Consider the following 26682-nt stretch of genomic DNA (forward strand, 5'->3'; position numbering starts at 1 on the left):
TAATTTCTAAACAGTTTAATTCCCTAGCATGCTATTTAAACCCTTCTGTAAGCATCCACCCATATGTACTGTGTTTTGAATGAGGTAGCACTGCACTAACTGTAGAAACTGCTTGGCTTCTAGAACTCCGTGCAGGCACTGGAAGGTCATGGTCAAGAACGCCATGGGTTCCAGGATACATTGGCAGCCTTGAGTAGCACACTGAAGAGACTATCAGCGGAGCTTTGTCATTGTACTGATACCTCAATGGAAAAGCCAGCAGCTGAGAAACAGCAGCAGTTGAAATTGCAGGTATGATGCAGTTTTTGGATACTATTGTTAATGGATCCCTGCCGCAGGATCACAGAGCTTCAAGACAGTACTGTGTTTATAAGGGAAGAGAGTTAATTATATTAATCCAGTTGACTAGACCACCCCATCCCCTCAAAATGTAAAGTGTGGGTGATGTACAGGGGTGAAAGTTAACTTAAAGGACTTGCCAGTACTCCAGAGTCCTGAGGAGGGGTGTGGCCTCCACCGGAAGAGGCAAGGCCTTTAAATCTCCAGGCCCTTTACATCAGGATCTAAAGGGCCCGGGGCTCAGGCTGTGGTAGCAGCAGCTGGGAGCCCCAATCCTTTAAATCACCTCCTGAGCTCCCAGCTGCAGAGGTGGCTGTGAGCCCTGAGGTTCGGGAGCGATTTAAAGGGCCCGGGGCTCTAGCTGCTGTACTGCAGCGGCGCCCCGGGCCCATTAAATTGCCAATGGAGCCCTGGGGCTCTGGCTGCTGCTACCCTCCAGGGCCCTTTAAATCATCTCCAGAGCCCTGGAGTAGTGGCAGCAGGGCTCCGGTGGCTATTTAAAGGGCCCAGGGCTCCCACTGCCTCTGCCATCCCAGGCCCTTTAAATTGTCCGCAGAGCGCTGGAGTAGCGGCAATGGGGCTCCAGCGGCGATTTAAAGGGCCTGGGGCGGTAGCGGCGGCAGAAGCCCTGGACCCTTTAAATTGCCACCCAAGCCCCACTGCCGCTACCCCAGGGCTCTGGCAGCAGGGCTCTGGCAGCAATTTAAAGGACTCTGGTCTCCAGTCCTTTAAATTGCTGCCTCAGGAAGCTGGTCCACCCCGGTATGGTGCACCAGCTCTTGCCGGCAGGGGTGGCAGGTTTGTAGAAATTTTGGTGGTGCCCAGTGTTAGGATATAGATATTCAGGCATGTTTGCAAAGGCCTATACTTTAAGAATTTAGGTGTATTCTTATTGCTTAGCTAGTTATAAAGGTATAAAAGAAAGAATTAGAATTAAAATTACTGTTTCTGTATGCTGTAAAATTAATTTTTTTGGGGTGTAAACCAATGAAGGTGGTAAAATATAATTGGTTAAATAACCATGTTACAGTATGTTAGGATTGGTTAGTTAAATTTCAGCAAAATAATTGGTTAAGGAATAGCTAAGCAAAACACAGGTTTTACTATATAGTCTGCAGTCAATCAGAAAGGGGTGGGGGGAATGGGAACAGGGACTGGGGGAATTGGGTTCATGTTTTGCTAAAGGGGGAAATGGGAACGGGATGGGAACAGGAACAGGGACACAGGCAAGGCTCTGTGGTGTCAGAGCTGGGAAGGGGGACACTTAGGAAGGAAACTGGAATCATGCTTGCTGAAAGTTCACCCTGATAAACATCGAATTGTTTGCGCCTTTGGACTTTGGGTATTGTTGCTCTCTGTTCATGCAAGAGAGAGGCAGGGCCGGCTTTAGGCCGATTCGCCCGATTCTCAGGAATTGGGCCCCGCGCCTTAGACATCTCTTTTTTTTAAACTTACCCCGGGTCCCTGGCTGCGATCTGCTCAGGGGTCTTCCGTGGTCCCACTCCCTTGAGCGAAGCGCAGGCGGGAGCGCGGCAAGCCCCGCTCTCCCGGCTGGAGCCCTGGCCGGAGCACGGCAAGCCCCGCTCTCCCGGCTGGAGCTCTGGCCGGAGCGCGGCAAGCCCCGAGGCCCCGCTCTCCTGGCTGGAGCTCCAGCCAGAGCGCGGCAAGCCCTGAGGCCCTGGTCTCCCGGCTGGAGCTCTGGGCCTTTAAATATCCTTCAGAGCCCTGGGGTAGTGAGGGGCTCTGGGCGCTATTTAAAGGGTCAGGGCTCCAGCTGCCTGCCTCTGCCACCTCGGTCCTTTAAATAGCCGCCAGAGCCCCACCACCACCATGCATTCTCCAGGGCTCCCGCGGCTATTTAAAAGGTCCAGGGCAGGGCAGAAGCTGGGGAGCCCCGGGCCCTTTGAATAGCCCCCAAAGCCCTGGGATAGCAGGGAGCTTGGAGGCTATTTAAAGGGCTGGGGCTCCAGCTGCCTCTGCTGCACCCTCTGCCTTGCCCACACCAGCCCCGCTCCCCCGCCTGCAGCCAGCTCTGCACCCCGTGCCCACAGCCAGTCCCTGTCAAACCCCCTGCCGTGTCTCCAGTCAACCCCTGCCACACACCCGTGGCCCTGTCCAAAGCCAGCCAGCCCCACACACACTGCTGCCCGCACCAGCCCTGCACACCCTGCCCTGTCTCCAGCCAACCCCTGCTGCACCCCCCTGCCTGAAGCCAGCCAGTCTCTGCCTCTGTCTCCAGCCCTGCCAACCTCTGCTGCATCCCCCCGCGGCCCTGCCTGAAGCCAGTCAGCCCCACATACCCCCTATCTCCAACCAACCCCGCACCCCTTGCCCTGCCTCCAGCCAGCCCCATGTCCACTGCTGCCCTGCAGTTCCAGGACAGTAACCCTGCACACCTGCTTCAATGAGGTGGGCAGGGAACAGCTGGGACCCACACATGTGAAACAGCAGTCATTAATAACCAATCAACAGCATATATGATGCAATGTTTTTTATTATTTATATAGTTATGGAAAGTAAATAATAGGCTTTTTTTCCCACTTTTTTTTTTAAGTCATCCCTGCCAGGGCCCTGCCGAAAATGTTTGAATTGGGCCCCGCACTTCCTAAAGCCGGCCCTGGTGAGAGGGTGAAGGAATAAGCCCCCTAACACCCAGAACCTGCCCCTGCCCAAACTCTGCCCCCTCCAAACTCCACCCCCACCTGCCCGAGGCTCTGGGAGGGAGTTTGGGTGGGGGAGGAGGTCTGGGGTGCAGGCTGTGGGCCAGGGCAGGGCAGGGGACTGGGGTGCAGGAGGGGTGCAGGGTGCAGGCTCTGGGAGGGAGTTTGGGGATGTGAAGGGGTGCGGAGGGATGGGGTGCAGGGGTGAGGGCTGTGGGGTGAAGCTGGGCGTGGATTTGGGGTGTGGCTGGGGATGAGGGGTTTGGGGTGTGGGAGGGGACTCAGGGCTGAGGCAGAGGGTTAGAGTGCATGGGGATGAGGGCTTGGGCTGGGGCTGGAGATGAGGGGTTTGGGGTGTTGGAGAGGCTTAGGGCTAGGACAGAGGGTTGGGGTGCGGGAGGATGAAGGCTGTGGCTGGGGGTGTGGACTCTGGGGTGGGACAGGAATGGGGATGACTTTGGGGTGCAGGCAGGCTGCCCTGGGACTGGAGCCAGAGAGGAGGACTCTCCCCAGCCCTCTCCCTGCCGGCAGCAGCGAGTTCTGGGGTAAGGACCCCCTTCTCCCCCCCAGCAGCACACTCATCCCCCCACTGTTACTGCACGTGCTCCTAGGGCCCCTCTCAGGTACAGGAATCCCCCTCACCACCCCTGTGGTAGGTGCCATGTCAGGTGGGGGGGGGCTGCCATCACATGTGCGCCTCCTCTCCTGCTGCTGCCCCTCACTGTAGCCTCATTGGGGGTGGGGGATGGGGCTTCCCCTTGCCCAGCACGGGACAAGAGCAGTGACTGCTGGCGGGGGGGTGGCTGTACTGGTGGAGGGTCCCACCGGAAAATGAAAGGATCTGAGGGGGAAGGGCAGCCTGCCCTAGCAGTAGTGGAGGGGGGGCACTAGGACCCTGCGGCAGCACTTAATGCATGCAGGCAGCATGGATCTTCAGGAGAGAGACACGGTCTGGGACCCAGGGAGGTGTATGGGGGCAGCAGAGGGGGGCCGGGGCACACTCAGGGGAGGCAACCGGTGGGGCCAGGAGGGAGACCCGGCCCTGAACATTTGTGGAGCCGGGCCCCCGGACCTTCAATATTGCTGGAGCCAGGAGGAGGAGTCCGAGAGGGAGAGAACGCTCCATTTTCTTGCGGGTATACTACTGCACCTTTTCTTACCGGTCCTCCGTACCGGCCCGTACCTGCTTACTTTCACCTCTGGTGATGTACCTTTTCTGAGGTAACTGCATTTATGACCCTGCTCCCAATGAAATCAAGGGACTTTTTCTGTTGGCGTTACTGGAAGCAGACTTGGGCCCTAGATCATTTAGATTTCTGTCATAACTATAAAGGGAAGGGAACAGCCCTCCTGTGAACAATACTATAAAATCCTTCCTGGCCAGAGACACCAAAATCCTTTTACCTGTAAAGGGTTAAGAAGCTCAGGTGTCCAGAGACACCAAAATCCTTCAACCTGAGCTTCTTAACCCTTTACAGGTAAAAGGATTTTGGTGTCTCTGGCCATGAGGGATTTTATAGTATTGTACACAGGAAGGCTATTCCCTTCCCTTTATAGTTATGACAGTTTCCAAAACTCAACTTCTGTTCAGTGGGCACAAGGAAGAGAGTAATTCTCAAACATATGGCTGCTGTGTCTAAATTAGCCAGTGTTCTGAATGCAGACTGTCTGGATAGAGTAGCTCGGTTTGAGACAGACTGGACAATTGCATGAGCCAGTCTGAGTATTAAATCGTTATTAAAAACCTGGTATTTTGATTCTGTGAAAATATACTTCAAAGGAATATCAGTGTTGTCATTGAGTATAGAAAGATATTGAAGGATGACATACCAGCTCAGACCATTGGTCTGTCAAGTGAGGCACCCTGACTCCTAAACCGGGGAATTCCTGTTTCTTCAGAAGAAAGTTAACTCCCTCATTGTCCCTCTAAGAGGTTGTTAAATGCAGTACATAATAGAGGTGTGGGGAGGAAGGAGACTTCCTCCTTAAACCTTGCCAAGTTCAGCATATGCCCTGAGGCATAAAATGTGATTGTTCCACTAATTTATATAGTTGCAGATGTTGTTCCTGATCACAAAAACATCCAGCTGTCTTTAAAAATACAGTTGCAGTATTTGACTTTCTGAAGCTGTCAGGTAGGCAGGCTTACATGAATATTTCATGAGTCTTGCAGCATAAGTTGCCTTTCATGACAGAAGTTAATGATTTTAGTAATTCACTGTATACAGCTATTATTATTATTATTATTATTTATTACAAATGTCTTCTTAACATTGGGTAAATTGAATGAAGACACTTTTCAATAAAAAATGTTTTCATCTCATTTAAAGGAACAGGCACCTCTTAGTCAATGTGAAGACACATTAAAGAAGATTTTGGCTTTAGCAGAATCTGTTGAACAGAACACCTCTTCAGCAGAACAGAAGATTACTAAGGATGAAATGGAAACATTTCAGTGTAAACACAGGAATTTGAAGGACAGACTTAAAAATATCAAGCAAGAGGGTGAGAATGTTCTGAGTAACACCCCTGAGTCAAAGTATGCGTTTGCTGATGAAATAAAGATGCAGGATAAGGCAGATACAATGATAAAGAGAGAGAAGCAGGTCGTTTCTGATATTCCCACTGCTGTTGAAGAGAACAGCAGAACAGAAGAGCTGGAAGAATGCTGGAAACTAAATAACGTAAGTATGTGTGTTTATGACAACTAGAATGAGAAATTCTGGGCGAAGAGGCATCAGTCTCTCAAAAGCATGTAATTAATTGCACCTTTTCAGTTTCCTAATAAAACTTTCCATTAATTGCCCAATTATAAACCAACGCATGTAAAAAAATTCTCCAAACCTGTTCAGCACATTACAATAGCATGATACACACTCTCTATTTAAAACATCTGTGACGGGTTGGATCACAGAAACCCCCTTTGGGAATTGCCAAATGATGTGCTGAGACCACCTCTGAGCCCATTTTCCCTGGCAGCTTGGGACTTCAGTGCCCTGCTTGGTTTGAGGCAGACATGCTAGTCTGATACAAACCAAGGCCGGCTCCAGGCCCCAGCGCGGCAAGTGCGTGCTTGGGGCGGCATGCCGCGGGGGGCGCTCTGCTGGTTTCTGGGAGGGCAGCAGGCGGTTCCGGTGGACCTCCCGCAGGTGTGCCTGCAGAGGATCCGCAGGTCCCGCGGCTCTGATGGAGCATCCGCAGGGACGCCTGCGGGAGGTCCACTGGAGCTGCGGGACTGGCGAGCGGCAGAGCGCCCCCCGCAGCGTGCCGCCGTGCTTGGGGCAGCGAAACGGTTAGAGCCGGCTCTGCTACAAACCCAGACCCAGGTCTAAACCACTTCCCCCAAACGCTGCAGGCTTCACTGAAAACAGCTTAAGAAGTGCTCCTGTCTCCAACACTCAGGTACCCAACTCCCAATGGGATCAAACCTCAAATAAATCCGTTTTACCCTGTATAAACCTTATACAGGGTAAAATCATAAATTGTTCACCCTCTATAACTCTGATAGAGAGGTATGCACAGCTGTCCCCCACCCCCGATATATTCTCTGGGTTAATTAATAAGTAAAAAGTGATTTTATTAAATACAGAAAGTAAGATATAAGTGGTTCCAAATAATAAGACAATCCAAAGTGAATTACTAAGCAAAATGAAATAAAACATGCAAGTCTAAGCCTAATGCAGTACGAAAGCTGAATGCAGATAAAATCTCATCCTCAGAGATGTTTCAATAAGCTTCTATCACAGACTGGACACCTTCCTAGTCCGGGCACAATCCTTTCCCCTGGTACAGCTCTTGTTCCAGCTCAGATGGTAGCTACGGGATTTCTCATGATTGCAGCCCCCTTTGTTCTGTTCCACCCTCTTATATATCTTTTTCACAAGGCGGGAATCCTTTGTCCCTCTGTGGGTTCCCACCCATCCTTCTAAATGGAAAAGCACCAGGATAAAGATGGATTCCAGTTCAGGTGACATGATCACATGTCACTGTAAGACTCCAAGCCTTGATTCCTCCCAGCCTGACTCACAGGAAGGCTTGCCTGCAAAAAGAGCCATCCATAGTCAGTTGTCCTGGCTGATGGGAGCCATCAAGATTCCAAACCACCATTAATGGCTCACACTTTGCATAACTACAATAGTACCTCAGAGTTATATTTCATATTTCTAGTTTTAGATACAAGAGTGATACATTTATACAAATAGGATGACCACACAATAGATTATAAGCTTTGTAATGATACCTTACAAGAGACCTTTTGCATGAAGCATATTCCAGTTACATTATATTCACATTAGCATATTTTCATAAAATCATATAGAGTGCAACGTCACAACATCAATCGTCAATTCCTGCTTCAGTTTCTGTCTTTTATATAATCAGATTGAATATTTGGGTCAGGAGTTTCAAGGAGAGTGAGGAGAGGAAGTGGTAAAAGAAAAAACATGCTGTGACCGTTGTTTGACAGTAAATCCTAAAGAGCTTCTTTTGTAGTAGTTTTATAACAAAATAAGAGACAGCTTTTAAAGCCAACAGGTTTCTACTTCCTTTGTGCCAACCTCACAGTACAAGGATATTTTTTACCTCTTTCTGTAGATTATGTTTCACAGGTTAATATTTTTCATTTTAAATATTGTTTTTTTACTTGTTCTGTTAGGGTCAACGTTTAAATGGAAATGTAGCAGAGAAAGAACAACAAAATAATCTACATTCTGAAGAAAGCAGATTATTGGCAGACTGTCCTCTAAAAGATTCACATCAAAGCAAGAACACGCAAGAGCAAAGAGCTCAGGTAACAGAGAAATAAGTTCTAATTAAAGGGTAAAGTGTGGGTGTGTATAGCTTTAAATGTCATGATGTCAAGAATAAAAAAAGGAACAGTAATGTGTGTGGATCTCAGTGGGACATGCACTATTGTTTGGGGAAATAAAGGTTACCTGTCTGTAGCCGGAGTTTTTTGATGTGACCTCTGCTTGTTCACCTGCACACAATGTGCCAGTGGTGCCGGTTGGCTCAAGGCACAGGTGCCTTGACTCCAAAGGTGGAATGTGAAGAGACCACTCAAAGAACCACCATTAAGACTGTCTCCCAGCCCATGGGTAAAACTGAGACAGAGAAAAGACCATCAAAGTGTTGTGGAAACCAGAAATACAGATACCTCTAGAAGAAGGAAGAAGAATCACAACTATGGCTGTAGGATTATCAGGTACCTTTAAGGAGAAGTTGTGGTACAAATACTAGAAGTTGTGGGAATAATGACGTAATTTTTTTGGTGGAAATTAAGGTCCTGATTCGACAAGCAGCTCTGCATGGGTGGACGCTCATGCCTGTGGGATCCGCTTACAGAATCGAGGTCTGAGTTACTTTTCTAGAACTAGGTGTCTAGATTGTTTAAAATGCTTTCAGGGCACAACTTGATTTATGAATAGGTAGCTCTTGCCCCTTTCACCATTAGATTGTCCTACACATAGTTTTAGGCCTTTTTATTGATTTTCCACAATCGCTGGCTGTCAGAGCAGGAGTCAGGCTCGGGAGCCAGGGACCAAGATTAGAACTATAGTCAGAGTCTGAATGCCAAAGCCAAGGGTTGGTACAGAGTCAGAGCCAGGAATCCAAGCTGAAGGTCAGAACCGGATTAAATGGAGTCAAGGAAGACAGGAGCAGGGCTGGGACCGAACTGGAGGAAGGCTGGGTTCAGGGCAGGGTCTAGGCTACAGCAAGGCCGGAGCAGGACTTGCAATTGGGCACGTACACCGAGGTAGAAAATCCAGAGGCATGTGCAGTGAACAGCTGCTGATCCTCTGTAGCTGTTGGGTTTAAGGGCATGCCACCTGACTGCCTTAGCCAATCCAGTGTCTCTGCCATGGCACAGCTGTGCTCCTTTGCTGCCTGGTGACTGGCAGGTGCTGCTGCAGACACTGAGTTCACATCATCTGGGTGTCCCACTAGCTCCCCTCCCATTTGGGCAGCTCTGCTGCATGTCATTATAGGCTAAAGCTCAGTTTAATAAATACGATACATCTTGACTCTAAATAATCATTTAAGAGCAAATTTTGACGCTTTGACTGTGGGTTAAGAGCAAGGACCTTCCTCCACAAGCAGTTCCACTGACTTTAGTGGGACCACAGTGGAGTAGGACACTACTCTGTGTGAGTATTGGTGTCAGCATGTAGCTCTTTACTAATAGTAAACTTTTAAAACAAACAAACCAGGGGAAGCACAATATAGGGATACTGGTGGTGACTGAACAGGGTGGCATGCGAGGAAGTGGAGTACAGCTGAAAATGTTTCCTACTACTCTGTGTGATGATAATGAAATGACAAAGGCAATCAATCAAAAAGAGGAGGTAATTGTACTCAAGGTACTAAGGGTCAGCGGAATCATAAAAAATACATGTTTAAAATTTAGTTACAGAGGGAATGATAGCAATAAACATCCCATTCAGTTACACTGACGTATTCTCGCCTCGGTGTGTGGGGATTTACGTCTCTAACTCCATGATAATGAAAATGAGAATTTATCCTATACACTCGAAATACATGTGGATTGATTTATTTCATCCGTGTGGGTGGCCTTGAAGTGATTTGCTGACAACGCTGTGTTGCAAGCCACTTGACGCTGGAAATAAGTCTACACCTGTGATGTTCTTTTAGCATTTTACCCCGCTAATATGTATATCTGTGTTTCTGTTTATAAAAACATTTGCTCTTTGTGTGGTGTCTGGCCAGATGTAATTAATATCTACTACTGTAACTGTACAATAACCAGAGTATGATTACAAAAACCTGTAATGACCAAGGGCCAGATTGTGGCTTGTGCTTTGTGCTGGAGCAAAGGAATAAGGGTATGTAAGTCGCCCCATACTCCCTTGTGCTGGCTATCTGTATCCTGGGTAGCAGCATTGAAGTGGAAGCAGAGCCTACACGTTCTCCTACCATGCAGGGGAATGGAATGGGGCAGGATTGTGTGAAGTCCTGGTTCTGACCTCACCCCCCACTGCCCTTGAGGCAATATATTTGCTGCAACAGATGTGTGGCAGGTGTATGGACCAGTGCAGTTTTGTTCCTTCCTTGGAGCAGCTGGGGAGCTGGGAGAGAGATTGTGACTTTCTCTCTTGGCTGCTCCTGAGGCTGTGCAAAAATGCACTGCTTCTTACTCCAGGTCATAAGCTCACTATCTAGCTCAAGTTTCATTCAAACAGAAATAAAACTGAGCAGAACTCCCTGTTGAATCCACTTCCAGAAAATGCCTCACTATATACAGAGGCTTGTTGGACCAAAACAAGGCAAATTCCAGGGCTGGGGACCATTCTCTGAGAATACTTTGCCGTGTGTCCCACAGGATTGTACTCAGCGAGGTGCAGAAGGGCATCAGTCAATCTCAAGCATTAGACTGGTACATAGGAAGAGAAGTGTAGTCTTTTACCATATGTATCCAAGAAGCAGACCAGGTAGGGCTTTATAGCTCAAAACCAGCACTTCGACAGGAAGCTAGTGCATCCCACATATGAAGCAATGTAAAATGCATAAGTCAGAAGAAGAGAGCTAATCCATCACTAACTGCAATTTTTCAAAACATTTGTTATGACAAAATTACAGTTCTGCTTCTTCATGTAAATCATCTTCCTTACCATAACCTTGCCCGGTGTAATCTTTTATGAGTCATAGTTGCGTTTGCCTCATTTACTTGTAATTGTAGGGTTCACCACCTTGTCATTTGAAATACTGTAATTATTAGTCAGCTTGTCTGATTAAGGCTTTTTGATTACTTGTTTCTTTCCTTTTCCTAACACAGCAATGTTGGGAGCACTAACTCTGCTATGCAGGGGAGATTTGAGGGAGAGGAATTACTCCCTTGTCTGTCTGTGTTAAGCTGGGCCTCAGCATGTGTAGCGCCTGAAACCCCATATACATATGAAGAGAAATGTACACCATATAATACCACTCTGCATTTTCCCCACTTTCATTTCACTTGTTTCTTCATGTTTGTGACTTACGTTCCGTCTGATGATGCTGTCTTCCCACTTCCTCTCTGACAGCCAGCTGACTTTTTTCATTTCCTTCAATTTCATGGTCCTTCAGGGCCTCTTAAGATGAAACCTGGTGTTTGTCTAGTAGATACAGTTGCTGTAGCTGTGTAGTTAGGGTAAATGGAAAAGTTCCCTGGTTATTTGATTTTCCTGACTGGATATATTTGGTTCACAGTAAAAAGGTAACAAGAAGAGTGTTAATTATTGTTGTTATTATTTATTTCCGATAGCAACTTACATGCAAGGCACTTTCCAAACTGAACAGATGGCATGGTCCCTCCCCTGAGGAGCTCACAGTATAAGCAGAGACAGACAGAGGGTTGTGGGTGGTGGTACAACAGATAAATCAGATGGCCACGCTGATACTTGGACACCTTTTAGTAATACAGTGTTGTGCTGACAAAAGATATTTGTATTATTATTTATATTAAGGCGCCACCTGGAACCTCCCATTGATACCAGGCCTCATTGTGCTAGGTTCTGTACATACTCGTAGTCAGAGACAGTCCCTGCCCTGAAGAGCTTACAATCTAAATAAAGGGTTGGGGAAGGGAAGTAGTATTATTTCCATTTTACAGATAGGGAATTGAGGCATAGAGAGATTTAAGTGGTTTGCCCAAGGTCATACAAGGAGTTGGTGGCAGCACCATGAATTAAACCCCTTTCCCTGTCCAGTGCCTTAATAACAAGGCCATTCTCCCTATCAATCGCAATATATAGACTATTCACAAATACTTGTCATTATCAGTCAGCTCATGGAGAGAATAGTGACCTTGCAAATGGTCAAGATAGAGCATTCCATGTATAGGGAGCATGGAGATGGTTATGACAAAGGAAACAAATGATGTGCTGAGACTGGCATCACTGCTAAACAAAGGGGGCTTGGGAGCAAAGTGAAACAAGCAGATGAGTAGGGTAGGAGAGAGTTAAGCAGGACTTTGAAGACAGTGATAAACAGCCAGAAGAAGATGCGTTGGAGGAGGGTAAGCTGGGGAGGAATTCAAAGTGTTGATGACATGATCAGAATGATGGGCAACATCTTAGCACTTGTATGAACTGTATTAGTGAATGCCCCGGGAGACCATAGAAGAGCAGGCTGAGATAATCCAGGCAGGAGAGGACAAGAGTCTGTATGAGAATTTTAGCAGCAGGGACAGAAAGAAAAGAATGGGTTGTAGAGATGCTGTGGAGGAAGAGTGGCAGGATTTGGGCATATCCATAACACATGCGGCTAAATAGAAAAAATAAAAGTAGAGATGTTACATTGTTATGTATATTGCAGAATGAAAAATCCTGTTTTACATTCCAGGATTCAAATGTGGAAATGGTTTTCCAGAAACAGATTCTTCCTGAAGCCCAAGCAAATGCTGAATATATTGGTGAGGAACAAAAGGTCGCTGAGCTGAAAAATCAAACTGCAGAATTGGATGTTGTGTTACTAAATGAGCAACTAAAAGAGATAGAGGTATGGAACCAGCAAAACTCATTCCCTCACTAATTACATAGCTGAGTTTATTCAATGTGGTATAATATAGCTAATCACAGAACTATTAAACTGTTGCATATAGTCTCATTTTACATTGGACTGATGACACAGTCCCACATGACATCCTTTAAGCAAACTAGGGAAATGTGATCTAGATGAAATCACTATAAAGTGAGTGCAGAACTGGGTGAAAGACTGTACTCAAAGAGTAGTTATCAATGGTTTGCTGTCAAACTGAGCATGTGTCTCTAATGGGGTTTCGCAGGGGTCAGTCAAGGGTCCAGAACTATTCAATATTTTCATTAATAACTTAGATAACAGAGTGGAGAGTATACTTATAAAATTTGCAGGTGACACCAAGCTGGGATGTGTTGCTAGCATTTTGGAGGACAGGATTAGAATTCAAAACAACCTGGACAAATTAGAGAATTGGTCTGATGTCAGCAAGATACAATTCAGTAAAGGCAAGTTCAAAGTACTTCACTTAGGAAGGAAAAATCAAATGCACAACTACAAAATGAGGACTAACTTGCTAGGCAGTAATACCGCTGAAAAGGACCTGGGGTTTTGTAGTGGATCACAAATTGACTATAAGCCAACAACCTGATGGAGTTGCGAAAAAGGGTAATATAATTCTGGGGTGTATTAATAAGAGTGTCGTGTGTAAGACACGGGAAGTAATTGTCCGGCTCTATTCGGCACTTGGCAAGGCCTGAATTGCAGTGCTGTGTCCAGGTCTGGGTACCACAATTTAGTTAGGATGTGGACAAATGGGGGAGAGTCCAGTGGAGAGCAACAAAAATGATGAAAGGTTTAGAAAACCTGACCTAAGAGGAAAGGTTGAAAAAAGTGGGCACATTGAGTCTTGAGAAAAGCCCTGATAACAGTCTTCATCTATATTAAGAGCTATTTTATAGACTACGGTGATTAATTGTTCTCCATATCCACAAAAAATATTGGGCTTAATTTGCAGCAAGGGCAATTTAAACTAGATATTAGGAAAAATTTTCTAACTGTAAGGGTAGTTAAGTTCTGGCATGAGCTTCCAATGGAAATTGTGGAATCTCCATTGGAGGTTTTTAATAAACTATTGGACAAACATCTCTCAGAGATGGTCTCGGTCTACTTGGTCTCGCCTCAGCGCAATGGGCTGGATTTGATCACCTCTCAAGGTCCCTTCTACCCCTATATTTCTGTGATCAGCCATGTGAAAACATGGTTTGTGTAAACCCATCTTCATAAACTGTGTCTGTAAATGTTTGTCTTTGCATACAAATATACCTGTTTTATGCTTGTCTGCTGATGTGCAACTGTACATATATGTGTGATTACGTATGTATGTACATGCATGTGCCTATGTGTGTGTATGGTCACATTTAACTGAGCATGCATGTGTGTTCATGTGTACACAAATCTGCAATATTAACCATATTTTGTAAAGACAGTAGGAAGTAAAAATGGTGAAAATTCTCTTTAATTATCTTTCTTTTTTCACTGTTTGTGGATGTGTTTGTAGAATTTATATGCTGAACTGGAAAAACAGAGAGCCACAGCTTTGTCTCTGAGGCAAGAGTTGTCACCCAACACAACAGAAATAAACACATCAAACCTGCAAAGTACAGAATATATGGTTTTTTGCTGGGACAGGTTGCTTCAAGAATTGGAAGCCATTAAGAAGGTTAAGCAACACCATTATCATCTAGTTAATGATTACCAGGAAAATCTGTCTGCTGTTCAGTCTTCAATGAAAAGTTTATCAACAGAAAAAGAAAACATAAAAACGTAAGTACAAGGAACTTTTTTAGTTTACTTTATGGGGACCACACTTACTTAGGTTGATTTACATCAGTTACACTGATGTAACAGAGATCCAAATGGAGTTACTCTAGGTATGCACTGGTATAACTGAAATCTGAATATGGCACTGTATCGATTTAACTGAAGTTATATAAGGACAGAGCAAAAATTGGTGTAGTCCAAGTACATTAGTATATTGGTAATAACATTACATTGCATCTAAAGCACTTCAGTAACAATGGCGATGAAAACTATTATTATTATTTATTACTTTTTGCTATGCTAGCATCTAGAGATCCCAGCCTCATTGAGTTACGTGCTTTACAGACACATAACAAACAGATGGTCCTACCCTGCCAAACTTAAAATCTAAGTGCTGTATTATTACAATATTTTTTTCCAAAGTCATAGACTTTTTAGACTTTAGGGTCTGAAGGGACCAATGTGATCATCTAGTTTGACCTCCTGCACAAAGCAGGCCACAGAACACTACCCATCCACTTCTATAACAAACCCCTAACCTATGTCCGAGTTATTGAAGTCTTCAAATTGTGGTTTGAAGACCTCAAGCTGCAGAGAATCCACCAGCAAGTGACCCATGCCCCACGCTGCAGAGGAAGGCGAAAAACTTCCAGGGCCTCTGCCAATCTGCCCTGGAGGAAAATTCCTTCCCAACCCCAAATATGGCGATCAGCTAAACCCTGAGCATGTGGGCAAGACTCACCAGCCAGCACTCAGGAAAGAATTCTCTGCAGTAACTCAGATCCCATCCCATCACCGACCACTGGGCATACTTATCTGCTGGTAATCAAAGATCAATTGCCAAAATTAAGCTATCCCATCATACCATCCCTTCCATAAACTTATCAAGCTTAATCTTAAAGCCAGATATGACTTTTGCTCCCACTACTCCCCTTGGAAGGCTGTTCCAGAACTTCACTCCTCATGGTAGATACAGAATAGATAGCCATCTTTCTTTGTTAACAAATGACAAAAATAGGAGGCAAAAGGTATTACTTTAAAAAATCTGACACATTAAGAGATCAGGTACCCATTTGCTGTTTACTGAAATATTTTCATATTTTGCAAATTAACTTTCATTGATAGGGAAAGTGTTATATTCTGTAGTCAGAATGAACTCTGCCAGTACTAAGCTAAAGATAACCAGTACACTTTCATATTTAGTATGTTTTTCAAATTAGCCTTCATGGAACTAACCTATAAATCATAATAATGAGCCAGTTTATTTGAAAACACTTTAAAAATTACTTATGGAATTATTTGTTTATATTTAAGTGGTTGCACAGAATTGAACTAAAATATAAACTATTAAATGGATTTAAGGTAGGATTTTCAAAAGCAGTCTTAGGAGCAAAAGTCTTATTGATTTAATCAAATAGATTGATTCAATCTCAATAAATGGGAATCTTATAATTGATTCCAAACTTTTACATTCATTTTTACATTGGAAGTTACTATACAACAGTGTTAATTTACCCACAACTGATTTAATGTTGTTATTGAAGTTTACTTTTTGTTTAGTTTTAAAAGTGGGCTACAAGATAACTCTTCTAAAGAACTGCACACATTATGTTAGTGAATATTATTCTTGTGCAGTTCATACACTGAAAGTTACTGTTGTTGTAGTAATTGGAAACGATAGTCAACTCTTCCTGAGATTATGTGGGAAATAAGTTTATACTTTTTACAGTATAGAGTTATCAGGATAAGAAAATTTTAAAAAATGAAAACGTATATTGATTACTTTTGTGAGTGAATAATTTTCTGGTTGGTGGGTATACAACAGAATTATCATATGAAAATGTGTCTAATAATTCTAATTCTGGAAGATTGTTTTAAATCTTGATAATTTTATTGACAGGGGCGCTATGAGCAACACAGTTCTGGAGAAAATTAAAAAATGTATGGATTCAGTACAGAAGGAGAGAGACATTTTAAACAAGCTGAAAACTGAACAAGATAAATTATCTAGGTATCTGACATGCATAGATAAGGAATTAACAGAAAGCCAAGTGAAACAACTTGATCGATGGTGGGAACACATAGAGCAATCAGTGCAAAAGAAACATTATCAACTTGTGTCAGAAATTGACGAATTTAACTTTCTCATGAACAAAGCACAGGACATTCAAAAATTGATAGAGCACCAGCAGCATTTACAAGCTGGCTTGAGTTCCCCAGATGGACAAAAAACCGGTTGTCCAGTATTTTGGACCTCAGAGCTACAAGCCATTAAACACAATGTTTCTTTGTTAAAAAGAAGAACTGAGCTGCAGATGAAAAGGATTTGGAGTGAGGAAGAAAAGAAAACTTTGGAAAATTCAATAAATGATTTGCAGAATCAGTTGGAAGTACTGGAGCACCAAACTCCTCAGGAGGATGTTCAGATCCTTAGTTCTGATCCCAAGAAATATGAAATCACAAGAAGGATGAAAGAGAATATATCATGGGTCAAAGATTCATTGTTTTCTCTCGATGAGAAGGCAGCACTTTTCCCAGATGATATTAAAATACAGATCAGAAATTGCAAGGCTGTGAACAGTGCAGCTGTAGACAAAGAGTCTACTATTGTGTCACTGGCTGATGAGACCAAGTGTATCAGTCCTGATTTGAATCCAGAGGAAGTTACTGACCTGAGTGCCCTTTTACAAGAATTACAGAATTCATACCAAGCACTTGTTTTAAAATCAGCTCAAAGATTACAACAGCTAGAGTTCCAACTGGAAAAAAGGCAGAGGCTTATTGCAGACATAGAAAGGGTTCACAGACAGCTTCAAAGTGCTGAGACACTGACCATTCCTGACATAAATCAAACAATCACATGCTCTGAGCTAGGCAATTTACATGTCATTTTAAAGGAGCTTTCAAAGGAAATACAGGAGATGGAAGGTCTCATCTCATCACATCTCCAAGAGAGTGAGCACTCGCATGGGGAGCTAAACATATTCGAACAATTATTTGTAACTGACCAATTAAAATGCCTTAAGAATAGAGCTAGGAAAATACAGAAATTAATCCAGAATAAATGCCAAACCGTGGGAAAAAAGATAGCTGTCTACACAGATTTCTCTGAAAGAATAACTTCATTGCATCAGGAGCTTAATGATCTATGGTGTGATGTATTGAAACTGGAGAGAGAGGAAGTATTAAGTGTAAAAGAGGAAGTTAAGGATAAACTCAATGTGCTTAAAGAGAGAACCTTAGCTGTTCAATCTAGTTTGTTACAAATAACAAAGTACAAGGAAATATTTGACTTTATAAGGCTAAATTGGGACACTTCACGCCATGATGAATTGCAAACTCTATTTCTTGAAATTAAAAATAAACTTGAAGGGAAGATTAAATGCTTTGACAACTTTGTTATAGAATATGACAGGCATCAAACATTGCTAAATGAAATCCAGGCCATGACATCCAGTATAAAGAATGAAGCTGACATACTAACAAATAGCCCTGGCTCTTCCATAGAAACCAATATTATATCAGCACAAATTTTGTGCCACAGAGTTCAACAAATCAGGCACTTAATCCAGGAGGCAGTAGATCAATTAAATATAAATGAAGTCTTTGATGTATCACTCAAAGAGGCTAAGACACAGCAGATAAAGAGACTGGAGGAAGATATTGATGGGTTGCATCAATTTTTCCAAAACATGATAGTGGATCTTCAGGCAGAGTGTGTAAATAAACAAGATTTCCAGAGCAAATTGGAACACACATTACATACCATAAAGCAGATTAAATCTGAGTTTCAGCAGCCTCTTCTGGTGGACTTGGAAATGAAAAAAATTCAGTATGAAAAGATGCATTGTGAAGCAATGCAAGACAGGGTGCAAGCAGAATTTTGTGCCCTGAAAGATCTAATGGGTAAAGAGAAAGAAAAGCAAGAAGAAAAATCTTATTTTATTGCTGGTACAGAAGTGAAATTAGATGAACTGGAAGATCTTGAAATACAGCTGAGGACAGATATTGCTTCCCGTGTAGTAAGTATCTTTAGGAAGAGTAAATAAGATTGTACATCCTTTTGTAAGTCTTGATTAGCTGTCCAGGAGTATCCTCCTTACTACAGTGTTAATAGTTTCATGATTTGTAGATACTCTGTTAAGTCAAGTAACTGAATTAGATTGAAGCCTTCACTGCCATCTTAGGAGTGGTTGGATTACTGGTTACTTTTTAGATCATGATGCCAATGAACAAAGAAATTATTTGTGTTAAACTTATTATAATCAAACAGTGCCAGATTCGCTGGCCTGCTGCACCTCTTTTGCACCATTCCAGTGGCACACAGGGAGCAGAAAGCTGCCATATCCACCCTGCTTGTCATTTCCCTGGCTTGGGGGAATCCCCAGCCACATATATTTGAGTGTGTGGAGGGGATTGGGAGAGGTCACAGAAAAGTGAGGTCTGGCAATGGATTATAGCCCCTTTGGGTAGATGAGAGCAGCCCTGAGTATACACATGTGGGCTTTCCTTTGCTTTACGGACATTACTAAGGGTAATATGCACAGGTATCCTCACCTGCCCAAGTCTGTATGAGGGTTCTAGGGCTTTCATCCACTCCTTAGTCAGGAATGCAGTTTCTATTAACATAGCCCTGCTCCCTACCACCCCCAACCCACAGTACTTTGGCAATAGCTGAAATTTCAGCACTCACCTTGCAACTGTGAGTGTGATCAGTCATTCTAAGATTGCAACACTCTGCTATGACTTCCTGGTGCGAAAGTGTAGTGTACTTACCATGCTTCTTGACTCTGTCCCATGGTACGTCTACACTGAGATAAAAGCCCTGCAGCATATCCCCGGCTCATCCGGGTCAGCTGACTAGGGCTCATGGGGCTAAAAATTGCTGTGTGGATGTTTGGGCTCAGGCTAGAGCATGAGCTCTAAGGCCCTCCATCCTCGCAGAGTCCCAGAGCTTGGGCTCCATCCCAAGCCTGAACGTCTACACAGCATTTTTTCAGTCCTGGCGTCTGAACCCTGTGAGTCCAAGGCAGCTGACCCAGGTCAGCTATGGGTTTTCCAACCCCACGTAGACATACCCCCAGTGGCCTCTGAGAGCATCACCTGCCAGGCCGACTTATGTCATTTCTCTGAAATGGCCGTTTTGCAATCCATTGTGTCCTGCAGTTTTTCTTGATTGATCTTTTTTTCTCTTAAATGCTTTCAGAATGCCATAGATGAAGCTCATGAGAATGTTAAGCTTTATACCAAAGCCGTCCAAAGGGCTGTGGATCTCCTCGCTGAATATGAAGCCAGAATTCTCTCAGCAAAAGTTGACCTTGGTAGCCTAGAAGAGTCCTGCCAAATTCTACATTGGAAACCAGAAGAATTTGAATCTGCAAAGGCCGACATAGAAGATCTGACCTCCAAACTGGAAAACGTAATTAAACCAAGAGCCAAACCACAACTGAAAAATACTTTAAGTGAGCTAGTCACTAAGAATTCAGTACTGAGGGAGAAGGCGCAAAGAAAGAGAACTGATCTGCAGAGGTAGGTTTAAGTGATCTATGTAGGCAATGATACAAGGAAGATGATTGACAGTAAAAGTGGAATCTTGTTTTTACTGTGATGGATCCTTATAGTTTAATAAAAAGGGCTCTGTGCAAATATCTGCGGTTCCCAGATGATATTCTAATGTGTGAAAATTACTAGGCATATTTAAATTAATGTATAAAGCATTTGGTTTGAATATATTCAAATAAGTATATCAGCCAGCACTGGGTCTGGTGCAGGGATCAAACAGGGAGACAGAGCATCTCCATAATCCGAGGCTTCGCCTCTGGTACAGCAGTTAGCTTAACATGCCCCTTTCACAGGCCATTCTAGTAACTGGAGATAGGCAAGGCAAAATCAACATGCAGATCACAGTGTCTTGTGCTCCCGGCCCTCAGATACATGTACCAAAAGCTCATTTTATCTTTTTGCTTTTTTTTGTTTGTTTAATTCTTTGCTTGTGATCTAATGTCTTTGATTATGTCAATAATAATGTGAAAAGCAACTCTGGGAACAAACCTAAAATATTCTACAAGTATTGCTTTAAAAGATATATTTGTTCAGATCCGTTTGCTACATTTATTGTTACACTGTGCATTAAAACTGCGGCAAGGAGGAACTATGGTAAAGTCTGAATAGTTTGCTAATTGTGTTTCATAGGCGCTTTGAAAAATACAAAAGCTACACAAAAATCAAAGAGAAGGTATGTGCTAATCTTAATGAACTGGAAAAGATTCTTGGACAATCTTTGTCCCAAATTCCAAAGTCTTACAAGGAAGCTCTGGAGCACTTGGAACAAAGCAAGGTAAGTGTGACTCTGAAGTAGCTACAAAACCCCTGTACAAAACAACGATCCAAACAGACTCATTAGGTCTTGAAACACAAAGAGTAGAAGTAGAGGTGGTAGGCCTGTGTTTTCCTGAGGTTAGGTTTAAACGGGCCATATATGATGTGTATATCGTAGTGTTTCAGATACTTTTGTATCCATGCAAATGTGTTATTTTTAGCACAAGTTCCTCCATGTGTCTTGATTGGGGTCTGGACCCAGAAGGAGGAGAGAGATGACTGCTTCTTCCCTCCTACCTCCCTAAGGCCCTTCCCCTGCCTCCTGTTCACATCTCTGTGTTAAAGAATCCCTAGTTTATTCCTTTTCTGGCCTACTGTTGTATTGTACACTCCATTGCAGGCTTTTTATATTTTATATCTGTAATTCCCCAATAATTACTCCTCCTGTCAAAAAATCCCCCAGAAAACAAAAACAACCACCCAGCCTTCATCCTTGGTAAAAGGCATTTCTCTGCAGGACCAACAAAACAAAGATCCCAAAAAAGGAGAATGTTCAAAAAGTCAAACATAAGGAACCTTCTTAAATGCAGGGGTGAAATCCTAGCCCCAGGAAGATCAGTGGAAGTTTTGCCATTGTCTTAAATGGAGCCAAGATTTCCCCCAATAATGTTAACATTCTCTTTTTGAGCTTTTTTAAAACTTCCAGATAAACTTTACTCAAAATGAGATGTGGCATATGAAATCTCAGGTGGATTGGTTTCTTTTTGGGGAAGTTAGAGATGTTGAACCTTAGCTAGGTGGCTATTACCAATCAAGCCACTATGAGAGTAAAGTAAAAGGTGCTCAGGCAAGTGCTCTATAGCAGATACTGTATAAGCAAATACGATTTCCATTGTTATATATTCCAAACTCTTGCCCAGATTCTCTCTGTCTGTCTAGTTTACCCTGGTCTCTCTTACATTTTCCGATATAAAATTGGCTCATCGGTATAGTATCTAGGCATCAGACAACAAAGTATCTGATATTTAACCCAGAAGACTAATCATGAAAGGAATTTTTTTATTAGATATCCTGATATGCAATATTGTTCTGCTTATTATTTGTATCAAGGTTTTGGTCTCTAACCTTCTTTCGGCTGAAGAGGATCTAATGGCGTTGAGACGGGACTTGAGAGACCTGAGCATGATGTGCAAAGGAAGTGACTGCACGCTTCTCAGGATTGTGTCAGCACTGTGGGGAAAGTGGCTTGGTTTGCTCGAGGCTGCAAAAGAATGGGAGATTAACTGTGAGGAGCTAAAACAGGAATGGAAATTTGTCAATGAAGAAGTGAGTGGCTTAACAGATTGTAGAATATTTTGGGAACAACCATAGCAAAACAGGATGCTTAAAGAATATTACAGGGCCAAATCTTTGGCTGGTGAAAATCAGTATAGTTCCCCTGAAGTCAGTGGAGATATGTCAGTTTACACCAGCTGACTGTCCCATTATCTATAACCTTTTCTTAATGTAAACACTGGAGATATTTGTAGACTGAACTGCTGAATTCAGTTGGGCTACTCACTGGGTTTGAACTGTGCATGTGCTTATGTGCTTTGTTGGATCAGAACTAAAGTGCTCAGTACCCTGCAGGATCAAGCCCTGAGCTCTCAGTCCACACACTGAGCTCCCATTGCTGTTAGTGCGAGTTTGATATGCATGTCAAGGACATAATATAATGTGAAATGCTGAAGAAAGTGCACTTTATCTCGTACTTGTATTATTTATTTAGGTGGAACGGCAAGCAATAATTCTAGATAATCTTCAGGAAGAACTACCGGAAAGTCCTAAAGAGAAAGAGAAGGCCTCCACAGATGCACTTTTAGAGTTGCTAGAATATGTGGACTGTTACGAGGAAAACATGGACAGAGAGCAATTGTTATTGCTTTTACTACTTCATCGTATAAGAAGCATCCTGAATGTGCCTGAAAGCACTGAGAGAAAAGCAGACGTTCCCATTCGATACGAGATACATGCAATGCAAGAGCGATGTAAAATGTACGTGCAAGAAACTACACTGCTAAAACATCTTATGCAGAACTACTTAATAGCAGAATGTTTTACTTGACTCACTTGCATTTTCCTCGTGCTAAGAGAATGTTTCAAAAAGTGTAATGGACTTCAAATATGGGCTAAAATTATGTGAAAGATGTAAAATCTTGAATTTTAGAGGTATTGAGGACCTGCAGCTCCCATTGACTGTAAGGGATGTTGCAGGTGCCAGCACCTCTGAAAATCAGCCTCCGTCTGTGTATTTGTGTACAAATTTTTATCTTTATCACGTCATTACTCCCTCGTGTACCAGATTTTCAAAGGGGTCTCAACCCGGTTACCAAATTTGTGAGCAAAATTGTACACTTTTGTGTTTCTTCATGCTTGCTCTTTGGTGTCTTAATCTTTGTGCACTTACTTTTCAATGCCTTTGTCTTGACACCTCAGCTGTAAGTGTGAAAGCTCTATGTCAAGTCAACATTGGACAGTTAGATGGCTGACCTACTCAATTTGCTTGACTAAACATACTATATTTACTTTTATCTGAAGATTCATGTGTAAAGAAACTTAGAGCGCTGAAGTCCAAAGTGACTTAAGTACCAGAAAGTAAGCACACCAAAATATAGACATGCAGTTTAAGGCACAGATTTGGTTCTAAATGTATATTTTTAAATATCGGCATTTAATTTTACAGAATACTCTTTGGAATATTTCACTTTCTAATTAATATTGAGACTAATAATTAATGTTTTCCCAATGCAATTTTTTTTAAGGCTATCGCAAAAGGCTCAAAAACATAAAAAATCTGTGCAGGCTGAGATTCAGGAAAGAGACAAGATTAATGAAGAGATAAATGCTGTGAGGAGTTCATTACAAAAGGCCTCATATTTGTTGCGTGATGGAGAGTCACAAGAGTCTACTGAAAAGGCAGCACAGTTGGAGGTGAGTAGAAGACTGTCATATTGTATGTAGCAGGTCTCTGCTTTTAGATACTAAATTTCACACCAGGGGCTGTAGCCTGCTCCCATTGAAATCAGTGGCAAAAAATATAAGCACAGTGGGATGTGGACCAAATCCTTGGATCTGCAAAGTATGTGGTTTGGAGCCAGCTAGAACTTCGTAACCTGATCATGTGCCACAGCTACAGAGGCCTGTTCTAATCCTAAGGAGGGACTCAGCCAATCCTGTCTCACTTAGAAATGGCTGTTCAGCTTATATGCATCTTCTCATTCCTTCCATCCTGCCCAAGGATATCTTCGGAGGGGCCGATTCTGATCTCTTGCAGTGTATATTGGCAGTAGCTCCACTGAAGTCAGTGGATTACACTGGTATAAAATATCAGAGGGGCAGCCGTGTTAGTCTGGATCTGTAAAAGCAGCAAAGAATCCTGTGGCACCTTATAGACTAACAGACGTTTTGGAGCATGAGCTTTCGTGGATGAATACCCACTTCGTCAGATGCATGTCAAATTTTACTGGTGTAAAATGTTTGTAAGTGAGATCGTTATCATGACCACAACCTCCTTCAGTTTTAGGGCATGTCTATACAGAGAGAGATCGTGCATGGCAAGCTGGGGTGCAAATCTACAGTGCTGTAGTGTGACACACATTAACTGGCTATATGAACCTTGCTGTTGTGCACTAAAAGTTCTGCAGTGCACTTTGACCTCTTGTTGTTTCAAACGTAATCCACTTAAAACAGCAGTAGATCAAAATGCATGGCAAAGCTTTTAGTGCACAGCAGCAGGGTCCACTTGGTGACTTTGTGTGCAGCAAGCTACCGCGCTGTAGATTTACACCCCAGCTTGTCTATACAGAGTTAGTGCATGGCAGGCCCTTAGATTTACACCTGGGTTTTAACACATTTTCTAAAACCTTTATATCATTTAAATGTATTTGTTGTGAACCTTGCATCAGTGGCTTATTTAAACTGTAGTTTTCTTTAACAAATTCCCTTATGTGGATTAATTATTGTTATTGATGATTAATATTATAATATACGTTTATTTACGGTAGACCCTGAAGGCCCCAGTGAACCCTGGGGCTCAGTTGTGCTGGGTGCAGTACAAACACAGAGTGACAATCCCTGCCCCATAGAATTTACAGTCTGGAAGAGACAAGATGACGAAAGGTTGAGGGCAGGGAATAACCTACGAACATAGGAGAACGGTGATAATGGTGCTTGGGGATTTCTTTGGGAGTTAACACAATGTGGAATATGCAAATACATCTCTACTGTGGTGAAGTCCTTCAAACTTGTCTGTAAGAATTGTTTTTCACTCTGTAAGTACTTGCAGGTCAATGCTGTTATTTCAGTGAGGTTTTTATAGTATCCAAGGGCAAAAGACTACCATTTCAGCCTCTAAATTCATGCTGTATTCCTTACATTGTGCTTGCTGTAGCTCAATGAGAGGTGGAAAACTGACTGGGAGGGATGCCTCTGGCAAAATGAAGCAGTGTAGTCAGTACTCCCAATACCACTGCCAGGAATTGGCAGAAGAATCAGCAATAGCCCTTTTTAAAAAAAAAAAAAAAAAGTCAGTTTTCTTAGTTGACTAAATAACATAACCTCAGTATTTGCAGTGTTCCTTCTACTGAGAGTACTGAAAAATCCTCCAATTTCACTTAAAATAAATATATATAAGAATAATATGTGCAATATTCTCTTTCCTATATTTAATATAAGAAACACATTGGTTATCGCAGTTAGGTTTCTTAATCCTGCTTCAGTGCAGGGGGAAGAACTTCAAGACCTACATTTCTATGATTCTATTCTATGAAATACCGACAAAAATGAACTGCAGTGTTTATTTATCTGTCTAAGGCAGTTGGCCATGTTTTAAAGTAGCACCCATGTAGGATAAAGCTGCAGATAGTGAGGTAATGTTATGTAGCCCCTTGGGGTAGGGACCATCTTTTTCTTCTGTTTGTACAGCAACTAACACTGTGGAGCCCTGGTCCATGACTAGTGCTCTTAGGTGCTAGAGAAATACAATAATAATCATCATTATTATCTAGTTCTTTAGGACAAAATTGAAAAGCTTTTATGTACCACAATTTTGCAGCTAAAAAGTATTAACTGCATGTTTGTATTTATATACTGATACGGAAGTCCATTTTACAAAGGGATATTTTCTGCTTACTGCAGGTCAGAGAGTTGTTTCCTTTCAAATTCAGGTCATTTGGGAGCCCACAAATACTGGCACAGCTTTAATTGTGGCACTGTTATAGTAAACTTCTTTGTGGTGTATTAGGTTTACAGATGTTTTATGTTCTTTACAGTTGGACCCAGTTGTCACAGCAAAATGGGAAAGAAATTTTAATTTCATCCATTGATACAGTGTTTCTCTGCATTGTACTTAGGTGTGGGACAGGATTCCCAAATAGAGGTTAGGATTTAACGGGGAATGATTAAACTTTATAAAAATCATCACCCCATAGTCTAACAGTAAAATAAAAACTTCTCACTGCATAGTAGGAATTTATCACTTTTCCCAATAACTTTTTTAATATTTGACTCCATACAAAAATGGCAGAGAGTAGGGGAAAGTAACTGTAAAAACAAGAAATTTTGCAACCTGAAATTTTAGAAAGCCTAACAAACAAGTTTCTTCTTCCTTCTTTCTGTGAGAAGACTTAGTTCAGGTTTTGTTTCTGGGCCACAGGCTGTAAACAATTGTTCAGGTTTCTTTTGTCTCACAAAACCTACATTCCTCACACGGAACTGGAACCTACTGTTTTGAAAGGAGCTGTACTCTGCAGTTCTATATAATTACATGAAAGCAGACACTTCAGCTTCGAGGCTGTTGCTTTTAGCAGTCTTTGTGATGTTATTATAGTAATGTAGCTGTTAAAATAATGTTAAACTGTTAAAACTTCTTTGAAAGTAAAAATCGAGTATTTGAAACAGGAATGTCATAAAGCTGAACCTTAAATTACAGAAGCACTTTAACGTTTTAAACGTATATTATTTTTGTCAATAAGTATTACTGGAACAATAGTTTGACATTCAGTGGTATCAAGTTTAATTAATTCATACAGATTGA

General features: G+C 42.6%; 1 protein-coding gene across 7 annotated transcripts in view; it reads left to right on the top strand.

Moving 5' to 3' along the window:
- Positions 1-26682, top strand: part of SYNE2 (spectrin repeat containing nuclear envelope protein 2) — a 268235-nt gene that overhangs the window by 103627 nt on the left and 137926 nt on the right. For all 7 annotated transcript variants that reach the window (XM_030558566.1, XM_030558561.1, XM_030558559.1 and 4 more), the window contains 11 exons: positions 124-291; positions 5330-5683; positions 7654-7788; positions 12336-12491; positions 14029-14294; positions 16192-18313; positions 19498-19820; positions 20484-20628; positions 21720-21935; positions 22378-22643; positions 23411-23579. In XM_030558566.1, coding sequence (XP_030414426.1) covers positions 124-291; positions 5330-5683; positions 7654-7788; positions 12336-12491; positions 14029-14294; positions 16192-18313; positions 19498-19820; positions 20484-20628; positions 21720-21935; positions 22378-22643; positions 23411-23579 — 4320 coding nt within the window. The remainder of the gene's footprint in view (positions 1-123; positions 292-5329; positions 5684-7653; positions 7789-12335; positions 12492-14028; positions 14295-16191; positions 18314-19497; positions 19821-20483; positions 20629-21719; positions 21936-22377; positions 22644-23410; positions 23580-26682) is intronic.

Source organism: Gopherus evgoodei, chromosome 4, assembly GCF_007399415.2.
Source record: "Gopherus evgoodei ecotype Sinaloan lineage chromosome 4, rGopEvg1_v1.p, whole genome shotgun sequence".
Classification (NCBI taxonomy): domain Eukaryota; kingdom Metazoa; phylum Chordata; order Testudines; family Testudinidae; genus Gopherus; species Gopherus evgoodei.